Source organism: Propithecus coquereli, unplaced genomic scaffold (genome assembly GCF_000956105.1).
Source record: "Propithecus coquereli isolate 6110/MARCELLA unplaced genomic scaffold, Pcoq_1.0 Scaffold8, whole genome shotgun sequence".
Classification (NCBI taxonomy): Eukaryota; Metazoa; Chordata; class Mammalia; order Primates; family Indriidae; genus Propithecus; species Propithecus coquereli.
In genome coordinates, this window is record NW_012154173.1 from 13,014,805 (window position 1) to 13,029,346 (window position 14,542).

General features: G+C 42.2%; 1 protein-coding gene across 4 annotated transcripts in view; it reads right to left on the reverse strand.

Annotated features, from left to right (window-relative positions):
- The window catches only part of SULF1 (sulfatase 1), a 173,670-nt gene that overhangs the window by 15,119 nt on the left and 144,009 nt on the right, over positions 1-14,542 (reverse strand). For all 4 annotated transcript variants that reach the window (XM_012663175.1, XM_012663177.1, XM_012663176.1 and 1 more), the window contains 8 exons: positions 13,869-14,085; positions 11,252-11,486; positions 9,701-9,797; positions 9,140-9,234; positions 8,751-8,816; positions 7,630-7,802; positions 1,944-2,086; positions 1,726-1,849 (listed from right to left, as the gene is read on the reverse strand). In XM_012663175.1, coding sequence (XP_012518629.1) covers positions 1,726-1,849; positions 1,944-2,086; positions 7,630-7,802; positions 8,751-8,816; positions 9,140-9,234; positions 9,701-9,797; positions 11,252-11,486; positions 13,869-14,085 — 1,150 coding nt within the window. The remainder of the gene's footprint in view (positions 1-1,725; positions 1,850-1,943; positions 2,087-7,629; positions 7,803-8,750; positions 8,817-9,139; positions 9,235-9,700; positions 9,798-11,251; positions 11,487-13,868; positions 14,086-14,542) is intronic.

The following is a 14,542-nucleotide window of genomic DNA, read 5'->3' on the forward strand; positions in this document are numbered from 1 at the left end:
TAAATGAAAAGGTTTAAGATAAAAAATACATAAGAGTTCATATGAAAAAAGGGTAGGATGAGACATGTGGGAGAGCCCACTTAAAACCAGTGAGAAAAATACTTCCAGAAGTGCATGTAATTCTCTGTAACAGTTAAATTTCTGTTATTTTTAGACAAAACACTTGAACAAATGGGCCAGTAATAACCTCCCTTAGGAACATTCTAGAAGGTGGAGAGCACTACTTGAAGTGTAACAGTGTAACTGGCTCCACCTGGTGTGTCACGTTACCACTAAGAGACTCTATCAGATTTCACTAAGTAGAGCTGTTATGTCATCACCAGTAACAGTGCTATGTTCTTTAGGGGAGAAGTATCTGGGTGTAATATTTCTAGTGCCTCTAACGATTGGTTTAGATTCCACGTCTTTGCGGTTTCTTTCTTTCTTTCTTCCTTTCATTTTTTATAAGATTTGAGGAACAGGTCAACAGATAAGCAAGATATTTGAAAAGATTTGAGTTGAGTGGGGTCAGTGACCAAAAGACCTATTTTGCAAGTGCAGTCCTCTCTTGACTGGCAACTAATTCCACTAAGTGCTAATTCCACTAAGTGTTGACTGAGAGCTGAGATGTGACCTCTCTCACGGGATTTATAGTTTCTTATGGGACTCCCAGAGCTCAAAAGCTTTTCTGAGCCTACAGTGGAGGAAATGACAGGCACAGATGTGGATCATTTTGGGAAGAGGATACTTTCTCCCTTCACGTTGCATGACTCAGAGAGCCGCTCACTCTTCCTGCTGGTGACACAGGCTCTGTCCCTGACCCACGGAGACACAGGCTGTTACAGACACTGAGAAAACTCAGCTATGTAACAAAGAGCTCCTGCAAACTTTTCCTGAATGCTTGTGAGTCCAGCTCTTCACCCTTTTGGGGTTGGCATGCCAATGCCCATGCCCTTGCCAGCTTTAGTTCTATGTCCTTCCTTGCAGGGACAGCTGGTATTTAAATTTCTACAGAAATTATGAGGAGAAAATGAGTATTCTCATTAACCAGGAAAGAGCTGGGGCTGACATTGAAAAGAATTGTGTCCCCATGAACCAAAAGGAGGAATAAGTTAGTTTAATATTACAGAGCAGGGAAGGAACATCTGGCTGATTGTATACAGACCCTCTTATACTTTTAGATCCCAAGTTAATGAACTGCTCAAATATTTCTAGTTTCAGATGGGAAATACTGGCAAAAGAAATGTAATTCACTGTGTTATGGGCAGGGATCCAACTTGGGGAGCTCCCACTTGGGACAAGCAGAAATAGAACATTGTGTGTTTCCATCTAAGTTCTCTTAAAAAGAAAAGAGGATATCCTGGTTTACTTAAAGTATATCTTATGACTGTTGACAGCAATAACAAATTAATCCCCAAAGCTTTCATCTCATCTTCCAAAAGATGCTTCTATCAGGAATCAAGGTTTACTAATAGAATAGATCTGTGCGAGAGATTGGAAGGAAATGCTCACCAAATGTTTTGGTGGATTAAGTTTTTCATTAGTGTACCCAGAGCTAAACTTAGAGATCAAATTATGTTTGGAAATGCCTGCAAAGTTTCCCCTCTAAGTATCCCGAACTATATGTTTCTATGCATATAAATGTTTCCAAGGTGTTTCTATGCATATAAATGTTTCCAAGGCAGAAAACTTGGTAACACAAAGAATTTTTTAGGTAATATGGAAAAATAATCTTTTCGTCCTTACCAACTTCAAGGTTCTTAGGTCTTGGGTTGCACTGCTTATATCCTTGACAACTTCTGAGCTCCATCAGTTGTACGTGTAGCTGATTCAAAATGCCCCGTTCTACCGTGTGCACTGTATTTGTGAGCTGTGAATGAAGAGAGAAGGACAGTCTATTTAATCTCATGATCTGATTCTCCTATTTTCAACAGCCTTCATAAAATGAACTCATATTGTCTTACCTGATAAGGATCTGTGTTCATATCAAAATACTCCAAAAAGCCAGTAGCAAACTCACAGAAAAGAAAATTATGCGTCTCATTAACTGTACGCAAACACCAGTAGGTGTTATTGTTAGAACTCGTGCAAGCACAGAAAGATCCCACTGTTGGGTGAAAGAGAAAAACAAAACAAAACGGTGAAACACCTCAGGCAGGCCGGCCATTCCAATGTTTCCTTATCTTTATATTTTAAGGTTTACATTTTCTTATAAATACTATCATTTGTTGTTAAGGATAATGATACTTTTTTCCCTTTCTCTATACAAATTTCCTGTGAAACTAGGTGAAAACCGAAAAAAAGATGGCGATCTTGTCTAGGCTGAAGGCGGAGGTGCAGTTTCAGGCACAATCGTCTAACCTCCCCTTACCTCTGCTAGGCAGTGGCTTCCAGCGTGGGGTGAGTGAGTGGACTATGAGAAGAAAAACATCATCATTTCTATTTATGGTCATTTATACCTTTTTTTAAAAAAGAAAAATGGTTATTTAACAAAGAGATGGTTGGAACTGGTGCCCTCGCGTGTTCTGTGTGACAGACAGCCACCCGCCACAAATGGAACATAGCAAGTTGGGATTCTGCAACGTGGAGGGGTTTGGAGAAGGCTTGAGCCCAGCCTGGTGGATTTGGGAAGATCTCTGCAACACTTTAACATGAGCTGGGCTGTCACCATGAACATCTCTTGTATCATGCAGAGTTCCCTGGTTAACTTGTAGACAGTATGTAAAAGAGATGTAAAATTGAAAAACAAATCATCCACTCTTCTATTTACAGAAAGGCAAAGGTTCCAAATTTACTGATCTTTCCTGTAATAATTGAATTTCAGAAACATGGTGTCTAGAGAATATTTTTTTAAACAATTAGAATAGGTACTCTTAAGGAGCGTTCCTTGTGCACTACGTGTTTTGCATGTACTGTATTAACTCATTTAATCCTCAAAGCAACCTCTTGAGAAAGAGATTATTGTCATCTTCATTTTACAGATGGGAAAACCAAGCCACAGAGAAGTTAAGTAATTTGTCCAAGGTTGCACAGCTGGGTCTGGCTAGAGGGTTTATTCTTAACCACTAGACTCCATTGCCCTATGCAGTATTAGACACACTAAATCTGTCCCCTTAAGCTAAAGGAGATGTTTTAAACACTGAGTGAGAAATCACTTTTTAAAAAAATTATTTCAACAGGCTTTATTTTTTAGAGCAGTTTTAGTTCACAGCAAAGTGGAGTGGAAAGTACAGGTGTTCCCATATAACCCCTGTCCCCACAGATGTACAACCTCTCCCACTATGGAAACCCCCACCAGAGTGGCACATGTGTTACAATTGACGAACCTACATCGACACTTCATTGCGACTCAAAATGCACAGTTTACATTCGGGTTCACTCGTGGTGTTGCACACACCATGGGTTTGGACCATGTATGACATGTGTCCACCACTGTTGTATCACACAGAGTCATTTCACTGCCCCGAAACCCTGCTGTGTTCTGCCTGTTCAGCCCTCTCTGATCTTTCAGAGGAAAAGAGAACATCTGAAAAATGGATGATTGAAAATGTCTTCATTATTATATAATTGTTCATTAAAAGTGCTCTAAACATGTTATTTATAATTTATATTGCTTATATGTGAACATTTAGCTCACATCTACACATTAAAAACCATGAAATCAGAATTTTTCTAATCTGCATAGAAATCTTCCAAATTAATAATTCATATGAATTTTGAACTTATCTCATAAAATATAAAAATATAATACAATACCTTGTGATTGCTTTGTAAGAATAAATGACAAATCTCAGGGAGGATAGAAATTCAAAAGTGTAATTTCAATAAAAATGACTGCTTAGTTCATGATAGTATAAAAAGAATGAATGTCCTGCTTTACTCAGTGTGCCAACGTTGTACAGCTATAGAATCAGCCCATCCTTTTGAGTCAACTTTCACGTCAAGGCAGTTTTAAGATCACGTATTAAGGCCGGGCGCGGTGGCTCATGCCTGTAATCCTAGCTCTCTGGGAGGCCGAGGTGGGCGGATTGTTTGAGCTCAGGAGTTCCAGACCAGCCTGAGCAAGAGCGAGACCCCCGTCTCTACTAAAAATAGAAAGAAATTAATCGGACAACTAAAAATATATATAGAAAAAATTAGCCAGGCATGGTGGCGCATGCCTGTAGTCCCAGCTACTCGGGAGGCTGAGGCAGAAGGATTGCTTGAGCCCAGGAGTTTGAGGTTGCTGTGAGCTAGGCTGACGCCACAGCACTCTAGCCCGGGCAACACAGTGAGACTCTGTCTCAAAAAAAAAAAAAAAAAAGATCACGTATTAAGCATAAACTAAACCTTTGGCTCACTGAGTTGTAAAGTGTGACCCTGGGATTTCTTTTTTTTAAAGCATACATATCAAGTGACAGCAAAACGTTTTGGGTCCTCTAAAGAATAAAAACTATTTTAAAAAACTTTTCTTTACCTTTATCTAATAATTTTTAATTTCTGTTTTGTGTAATTTCATAATACGCAGGGTATATTAGTATAGTAGTGCAAGTATATACTTAAATATAGACTATGTGTTCATTTTAAAAACTGACATGGGTACATAACCAAGACTGTTTAGAGACCATTGCATTGGAGGATCATGTCCTTGGGTATATTTGATTTTTCTTTTCTATTTTTTCATGTTATTGAGTATCGACCACTACCAAGGGTTTAAGGTGACTCTGCAAATATGAGGAATAAAGGAATAAACATTAAAATATGAAATAGAATAGATAAAAAATATCAAAGTGTATTATACACAGTTTTACTTTTTGAAATTTTCATTTCAGTATATATATTACACATACGCACACAGATACGTATATATCTGTATATGTGCACGTATGTGTATGGGATCCTGACATAAAATGTGTTTTGTAAAACAAAACAGAGATGTGGCTTGTGAAAAAATTTCCAATAGCTGCGGTCTTAAAATATCAGTACCATGAGCACCAAAAATACTTTGTATACTAGAAAGAGCACTGAATTTGGTATTGAATGAGATCAAGTCCCCACTCTGCTCCTGTAAGGGCTGAGTGATAGCAGACACATTCCTCACATCACCAGCACGGTGAGACATGCGGCCAGCATGCAAAGGTGGTTAAATTGACATGAGTTGATTTGATCTTGGACAGAGCGGTTTGCTTGCTTGTTTATTCTTTTCTTTCTTTCTTTTTTTTTTATTTATTCACCTAATATTGATACAGCATCTTCCTTTGTGCCAGGGTATAAGAGTGACACAGAAACATGGCCTCTTATCTCGAGAAATTTATAGTCTAGAAGAGGAGACAAAAGTTAAGCCAAAACAAAAATGAAGAAATGTACAATTACAGGTGTGGTAAGTCCCATGGAGAAAAAGTAGAGCTTGCCCATAGAGTAAGAAGGGCTCCCTGAGCACAGGGAAGGTGTCCATGAGAAGTGACACTGCAGCTGAGATCGGAAGCGTGAGTAGTGTTTGACAGGCACAGACAGGGCTGTAGGAGGGTGCAGGGGCAAGAGCCTTCTAGGAAGACTGAACAACATGTGCAAAGGTCCTGTGATAGGAGGGAGTTTGGGATAATTGAGGAACAAAGCGAAGTGGAGTGGCCTAATATGCAAGAATGGGAGGAAGTGGTACCAAAGCAGTACTGGAGTGTAGCATTCAGGGTTTTGTTGGATATGTTAAGGATTTTGCTCTTTAGCCCGAGAATAGCAGGGGGTCATTAAAAGATCACTCTAGTTTTTCTGAGCTGAATGGACTGATGAGAGCAGGAGAGGAACCTGGGAGACCACACAGGAGGTTGGGCCGTGGTTGAGGTAAGACAGTGGTGGCTTGGGCAGGACAGCCTCAGCTCACCTGGGGAGAAGCAGACAGAGGTATGAAGGACTCCTTCTGGCAAGAGCAACTATAACTTCATGCTTCTCAATGCTTCATCTTTGAAGGGGCTTACCGCCCTAGACACACCAAATTCTTTATTTCCTTGTGACCTCTGCTCATGCCATCCCCTCCGCCTGGACGCTCTCCCTTCCACACAGATCGCTTCTCTTGACCCTTTAGGTTTCTGCTTAAGTTTCACCTCTTCACAAAGACCATCATCCCCGCCCTCTCTAAAAGGGTCCCCTTTAAAAACTTACATCATTGTTTCCTTCATAGCATGACTACAACTTGTAATTATTTTATGTATTTCGCCCCCTTTCTTTTTTACCTTCTCCCCATTAGAACGTGAGTGTTATGAGGGCAGAGAACAAAGTGTGTTGCTGAATGTCGTGTCCCCATTACTCAGCCCAGAGGCTGGCCAAGAGCAGACCCCTAGTAATCTGAATTACCTTCGGAGATCCCCAGGCCCCAGTTAAGCAACTGTATTAAAAGTTAAATGTTAATGACGTTAAGAGTTCACTCGGCCTCAATGCGATTGTAAACACAAATGCAAACATGAACGCTGAAATCAAGAAGCATCCAAATGGAAAGATAAAACAAAAATCCTCCCAGATAGGCCCTAGATCCCCCCAAGAAGGGTCTTTAGATTCTTTGGAGTCTCTAAATCCCAGTTCGAGAAACACTGGCCTGGGTGGTCTCCAGTGATCCTCACAATTACAGGATTCCGTGTTTCATCTCCTCCCTAGGCTGGTACACCTTTGTCGGATGATGAACCACAAAAATTTAGAGTATTATCTGTTTACAGCCTCTGAATACTGTGCACAGGCCACTAAAGAAAATATAAGCACCAATTTAAAACCTGCCCAATTGTTATTATTCCATATTCCTAGTAACTCAATGTAAAACCAAATAATTTTGTAGAATCTCTATTTCCCACCAGTGCTGGTACTGCAGTGGACTGAGAATAAGCAGGATGTGGGCCCCGAGTTTAATAGACTTTACTATTCTTCTGCTTCCTTTTATCATGCTTACAATATGCACTTCAAATAAAGCAGAAAAAAAAAGTCTACATGGGTCAAAACTGTCCAGCATTTCTTTTTTTTTTTTTTTTTTGAGACAGAGTCTCACTTTGTTGCCCGGGCTAAAGTGAGTGCCGTGGCGTCAGCCTAGCTCACAGCAACCTCAAACTCCTGGGCTCAAGCAATCCTTCTGCCTCAGCCTCCTGAGTAGCTGGGACTACAGGCATGCGCCACCATGCCCGGCTAATTTTTTCTATATATTTTTAGTTGTCCAATTAATTTTTTTCTATTTTTAGTAGAGACAGGGTCTCGCTCTTGCTCAGGCTGGTTTCGAACTCCTGAGCTCAAACAATCCGCCCGCCTCGGCCTCCCAGAGAGCTAGGATTACAGGCGTGAGCCACCGCGCCCGGCCAAAACTGTCCAGCATTTACTGGCCGTTCATCCATTTAGTTATTTAGTTACAGACAGAAACTCTGCCAGGTGCTGGGGACTGTGTAAAATAACATCTGCAGGAGGAAAAGCCCAGAGAGAAGCTTGGCATTTGCAAACAAGACACCAAAACAATTTCCAAAGAAAAAAAGGAATGTCTGATAAAACAATTCCAGTTGCGGGTCTGGAATATCATAGGATGCTTTCCTCTTGGATCTTTCTAGATTCCTGGTTTCAGAAAAGCTGCTAAATTCCTAGTCTAAGCGATGAGTGGCTGTCTCTCTGCACAGCGGCAGGAAGTGGCATCGAAAACTAGCAACTCACAGTTCCAGAACGGGGCCGTCTGCCAGTGGTCGTTGTCGTGCGTGAAGCAGGTGAGGCCGGGCAGGCTGCACTCCTCGCCCTTGCGCTGCCGCCTCTTCTCCTTGCGCTCCTTCTTCCGCCTGCGGGTCTCCTTGAAAAGCTGCAGCTTGCTGTCCACTTCCTGAGCGGCCTCCCTGTTCCGACAGCAGGGATTTGGGGGAATGAGCAGCAGGTACTTTCTCAATTAGAAACAGGCTTGCTGCTCTGAGTCTTGCACAAATATTTACATATACGATAGCAGATCCACAATGATAGACGGTCTTTATTTTGTAAGAGGGCCTTAAAAATACAATCAGGAATAGTGAAGGCTGACTCATCTAGCGACAACTCTCTTGGAACCTTATTGAACCTTGACGGGATCAACACTTCCTTCCTCATGTACTGCGTATGCAGTGACAGAAATAAACGTCAGTGTGAATCCGTGCAGCCTGCAAGCCACACTCTTTGGATGAATGGCTTAATCGTTCGGTGGCTCCGTACCTAACTGCCACTGCGTTAGTTAGTTGGCCTAGACGGCTTGGATTAGACGGTTTCAAAAATTCTGTGACAAATTCTACAAAATTGGAAAGCAAATTAAAAAAAAAAAAAATCTGTTTTATTATCTCTTTTTTTTCATAAAAGGCTTAAATTTTGTTGAGGTTCAAATACTAAATCTCTTTTACATGCAAATTTTGTATTATTTAAAAAAAATGTATGTTTCTTCCCACTTTCAGAATCCAACACTATTGTCGGCTGCTCTGCAGAACACGCCAATGTAGTTTAGAGAGTCCGTAACTCTCAATCGCCTGCCACAGAAAGCAGTGGATGGAGTAAAATCCAGTCACAGGCCCCACGTGTGAGGCGGGGAGCCGTATGGAATTAGAGTAGAACTCAGCACGGCTCCTCGCAAAGGACCCAAGAGCATCGTCCCTTGATGAGGTGTGGATTTTGTTTTCAACTTCTTGAGCTATGTGCCCTTCTGGGAGGATCTGCTTGTTCCGAAGCAAAACCACTTGGAACACAGGGACTCCCCCCCAGCCTCTCAGAAGGGTCCAGTGGACAGTCCCTGACTCCCAGCAAACAAGGAAAACAGAATTACTTACTTGAATGGGTGAAGATGGCTCTTTAATTTCTCTTGCTTTTTTACACCTTTCTCTTTATTGTAATAGCTGCAGGCAAGATTTAAAAAGTGAATCTTCATAACCTTGCATTTGATCCAATAGTTCATTTTGTAAAACGAAAGCAAAACAGAATAAAGCCAGTTACTTTGTTGTAACTGTTAGCTTAATGGGACTTTTTACCTTCAGCTTGAGTTTATGGCCTGTTCAATTTGACTTAAATAGTTTAGGGCATTATAGCATATGATACTGCATTCATGTTAAGCTTTCTGTTGGTAAAGGAGGGAAACAAGCCTCCTGCCAACTCCACCCCCCGCCCCAGCTTGTGTAAAAATGAGTGTGGAAAGCAGACCGTGGGACAGAAACGCGCTCACCTCTGTTTACCGCAGCCACACTCCTCGGGCTTCCTCCTTTTCAGGTGTCCTCTCACTTCTCTTAAGTTCTTAATTTTATCTTGCAGAGCTTCAATCTGGAGAACAGGCATTTGAACAAAAACATTTTAAGATAAGGAATTTCTTTACAAAGTACCTTTCTTTTCAGCTTGTTTTCTGTGTTCCATGATCATAACTATTCATTTGAGATGATGACTACTTTGGAAACAAACCGGGCATGGAATCTGTCTACCTCAATATTCCAACCCATGTGAGAGATCTGCATGAACAGCTGCCTCTTTACAATTGAATCATTTTCTTGCAGATATTTCAAAAGGCCATTGCGTCAGTTCCCACTGCCATCTCATTCTATTTTGTTTTCAGCAGGACTATCACTAAATCACTGGAGAAAGATACATACCTTGGTTGTTTTTCTGTTTTTCACGTAATTACAAAAAGGATGGCGTATACATGCAGTATGTCCCACCAGTCGCAGTGGGGCTGGTGGCCGAGTTTGAATTTGGAACATAGCTGATAGCGGGCAGTCACATAGCCACGACTAACCTCTTTATCGATGTACGCCTTGTGGTCCTTCCAGGCTTTGGCGGACTGATACAGTTCTCTCTCACAATGGATGGTGTCATTGGGAAGAATAAAGCATCTGCAAAAGCAAACAAAAAACATAGGAACTAGGTCCATATTCTAATACTGGAAAACATTAAAGATAGCAAAGAGAACTTTTTTTTTTTTTGAGACAGGGTCTTGCTCTGTCGCCCAGGCTGGAGTGTAGTGTTGTCATCATAGCTCACTGTAGCCTCAAACTCATGGCCTCAAATGATCCTCCCACCTTGGCCTCCCAGAGTGCTAGGGTTACAGGCGTGGGTCCCCGCGCCCGGCCTGCAAAGAGAACTTTATATCCACTAAACTCCTAATGTAGACACAAACAGTAAGTGTGGAGCTGATCCAAAATGAGGGTGACTGGGAATGTGTCCTAGAGATCAGGGTGGGCAAAGGATGGTGTCACATCTCTGTGACTAAGGTCATCACTAAGATCAACTTTCAAGACAGCGCTCAGTATTCACACCCCTGTGAACGGAGACCATCAAAAAAAACTCAAGTTTTGAAAACCCAAGCAAATAGACATAGACAAAAGGGAAGTTTTCAGGGTCATAATGCAAATGGCTTGTTTGAAGAAATGCAGTCAGAAGGGGAATAGTCACTCCACTTGTTTGGTTCAAAAGAGCTTGCCATTAAGTTTTGAAGCAAAGCAACGGCCTGAGCAATAGAGAGTAGGTGGGATATGGGGTCAACCCACAATGTACGAGAAACAAATTCTGGTCTAATCTCTTAGCATGTAACTGTGACAACAGGCACCAGGAGACCAGTCCCAGAGATAAAAATCCTGGCAGAGCTCATGGTGCCCCATCTCCCCAAAGAGGTGAAATTAGGGAGAAGCAAAAATCTTGCTAATAAATTCAGAAAGAAAATATTTCTCTCTCAAGAAAGTAAGTAGATTAGGAAGGAACCAAAGGACCAAGAGAGTCCATTAAGGCTGTGAGGAGTCAACCCCTTTCCCCGCTCTGTGACTTCCAAGGCCTTTTCTGCTCTCTGCAATCTCGGATAGGTTAGATGCTTCCACACTTTACATTCATTCCTAACCTATGCCATCTTTCTGGAAGCCTCTCTGGGACTCACTGTCCTCCCTTGGGCTGTGTTTCATTTCTGAGGCCGTGACTGTACAACTGCTTTAAGCGACAGGGACCATGCAGCATAGAAGAGCCTCTTCCAGGCCTGAAATAGTCTCCATCTGTTTTCTAGGTGCCAAGAGAGGTAACTGCTTAGGGGCACAAACTCCACGCCTGCTAAGTCAAGATGTGACTGAATTACTTTGGCTCGATTCCCAGCTGATCAGTCTTGATGTGAAATTAACCCCAAAGCACACGTCTTAGTCTAGATCGTTTGGACTCCTTACTGCTTCTTTGACCCCCAGTTGCTATGTAGGCAGCGCGTGGGCCCTGCATTGCCCGTGATAGTTTCTTTGCGAAATGCAACATGGTTATAATATGGAGGGTGTAACTCTAAACTCAACCCTGTGAACACCTAAAGCCTTCCTACTTGTGTGTCACTCGGACGGTAGCAGGTGGGCCCACGGCGTTGCTGCTGTCTGACAGCATCCCGTCCCCGTCGCCATCTCCTGGCCCCTTGCGGCCTTCATCATGACGCTTGGCCATGTTTCTTGGTTGCAACACTTGCAACTCTTCTTCTTCCAGATTTATGTCATATATTTCGCCTTCAAATTCCACGGACAAGGAACGGGTCTGCCGGGTGTGCACAAATCGGGGCTTGTACTCTGGAAACAAGAGAAGATACGTCACTGTGGATGTCCTGATGCAGTTTAGGAGGGAAGAAAATGATCACCTGGTGCAGTGAGGATCTTGGAGAGGGGCAGGCGGTGCGTGCTGTATCGCTGAGGGGCACAGTGGTGCCCTTGACGCCCACTGGCATTCGTGTCGGGAGAGGTGGGCTCCTGTCCTGGCTGTGCTACCGCACGGCTTCTGTGGGCCCTGAATCTCTCAAGTGTATGTGTGTGTGTGTGTGTGGCAGGGGGTAGGTCTGGGTGATCTCTAGGAACTTATCACAGACTGTGAATTTCTACATTTAGTTTTCGACGTGAACTGCTAAGACAGTGTGTTTGGATAAAATCATATTCCCAATTATGGTATTAATAATAACGACTATCCTTTCTTGGGCTTTTGCTATGTATTATATACCTTTTATTTATCTCTAATCCACAGTCTTGAAAGACAGAGATTATTATAAAAACCCTTACATTAAAAAAAAAAACTTAGCAAATTGTCAAAACAGGCTCATGAATTTGGTGTTATCGTCCTTATTGTACGGATGAGAAAGGTGAAGTTTTGAATGTCGCATACACTTTGTAAGGTTATGGAGCTAGGACTATACTCTCAGACTACAGTCTTACCACTGCATGGGTTGCTTTTTTAAAAAGGCAAATGCTCTAGGTATCTTATATTTGTATGAATAGTCGAGGATTGCTCTAAGAAAAATTATATTTTGCTCAAGCCTTTATCAGCCAACTGACTTCTCATACTTGACAGATGGAAGGTAGAGCAGCGGGGGACGGGGAGCATACTTTCTGGTGACTATGGAGCCTTCTCAAGAGGTCGTGTGTACTAGGTGAGAACTTCAACGTGCACCAGTGGCCTCCTTTTATCAGATGCACTTAGGCCCTGCAGAGGCACCCTCAGCTGGCCTCACTTCTCCGGCCTGCTGCTAAAATAGGAGGAAAGGGGGCGCACCGGCTGTGGCATGAGAATCATCACGCCTCTACAACAGCTCTCTGCAGCCTCCTGCAGTCTCCAGATGAGGGCGTGACCTCCGATGGGGAGGTGGGGAGGGTTCACTGAGAGTCCTCATGAATTCCATCCTTCCATCCTTGGAGAGAGAAGGAAAACCAATACCTACTCTCACGGGATCCCATACAATTTGAAAAAGCTGCCCTAGACTTCTGTTTGTGCCCAGCATTGAAAAATCAATGCGCTTTATGGTCCGCGCTTGGGAAACGATGTCTAACTTTCTCGCAGAGAAGAAGGCGCTCCTACTTCTAAGCTGAACATAAGCTTCCAATAAAGGAGTGTGTCGGGGCTCCTTGTCCCTTGTCTATTTTCAATTTGATATCCTTGTGCGAATTAAATCTGGGATTTACTCTCAGGGGAGAAAGAAAATCTCCCAAATCAAAGGTTCTCAGCCTTTTGACTTATAGGCTCCTTTAAGAATTTGTTGAAAATTATTAACATTGAGAAAAATGTGCATATATGCATAGAATATGCTTACAATTTTGGATAAAATATCAGGGGTTCATGAACTGAAAGCCCATATTGTGGAGTCCACAATAACAATGCCTGTTCTGAGGGCTTCCATTGTTCTAGTGAATGATCTGGTTTCTAAATCTTGGACGCAGAATTGAACTTAATGTATGCTGTTTATTTCCAAACCAGAACAGAATCACCACAGAATTGAGTCCCTTTTCCTATTATCCCACTAGATGGCACTAGATTCCCATTCTTTTATGGAAGGTGTCAGCTTGCAGGTTTTCACATTTATATAATCATGGGTTTCTCACAGCTGCCTGATAGAGTTTTTATGAAGAAAATGCAAGGCAGGGATTTTCATATTGAATTCATCTAGTTTGACCCTGCCAGTCAGCATGATCCAATGATTTGACAGAATTAAAAAACTATATATATTGTCCTAAAACAGAGCTTAAAATATAAGCCTTTTAAAAAGTGTTTATGCTTTTCTTCTTTAATCAAAGGTGCACACACTGAAACCCTGGATTTATTATTTTTTTTAAAGCAATTCAAGGCAGACAAATCAGGATATTAGCATTAAGGTAAAATAAAATTGACCTAAACCATACCCTGTACCCCTTGGAATAACCACTTTGTAAGCTCTTTTATGTGTGCATATGTTTTGCATCTGGTGCTTTTACTAACTATATTTGCATTCTGTGCCTAAGTGAAAAATGTTTGCAAAGCCAAATTTCAAATTAATCTTAGCTTTCTTATTTTAAACAGAACAGCGATTTGCTTTTAGCTCGGAAACTGCATTGAAAATGTCTGACATGCAGGAACAACCCTTTTCGTCTCTCTAAAGTCCAGTCCCAAAGGCCTCGGCCTGCCATTGAGATGGTCACAGAAGTGTGGCTTACTTGGAGTGCCCTGGTTTCTCAGGAACTGCCTTTGACTCTTCCTCTGGCTTCTGCTGGCGCGATAACCAGACTCCCTACAGTTGCACTCTTTGTCCTTGTCATGGAAGCCGCGAGAGTAGACATTCCGCGTGCTCTGCCGGACCGTGAGCAGGTCACTGGGTCCTTTACACTTGTGGATTCGAAGCTTGCCAGATGTGTCCTCAATGCACTGCCACTTCTGCAAGAGCCAGCGTGAAAGCAGTTTACCAATTTTGATCCAGGTGTTATTTATTAAGGACTGCCGCCGCAGGGTTTTTTTTTTTTTTTTTTTCCAAGAAGCACTAGCAGTACCATTAAAGAAAGTGAATGAAGAAAGGCAAGGTTTTAAGTGACTCTTCTATAACTCGACTCTCAGTTATTTTTTCACTGGAGGCAAATACAGATGACAACGAAACCACTGGAAATCAAACTACCTCAATGACACTAGAGCCAAAAACTGATACATGAATCCTTAGCATGCAGACTAAACAGTCTTGAAGGAAACATGTAAAAGCCCTTAGTTCACCAAGACACAGAGCATAGCTGTCAGAGCTGTTTTCACCAGACCCCTCTTGCTCTGGAAAAACAAACTGGGCTGCTTTGTTCTCTGTTCCTGAATTTCTAATGTGAGCCAGGAAGGAGTGGCATGTGAGGAA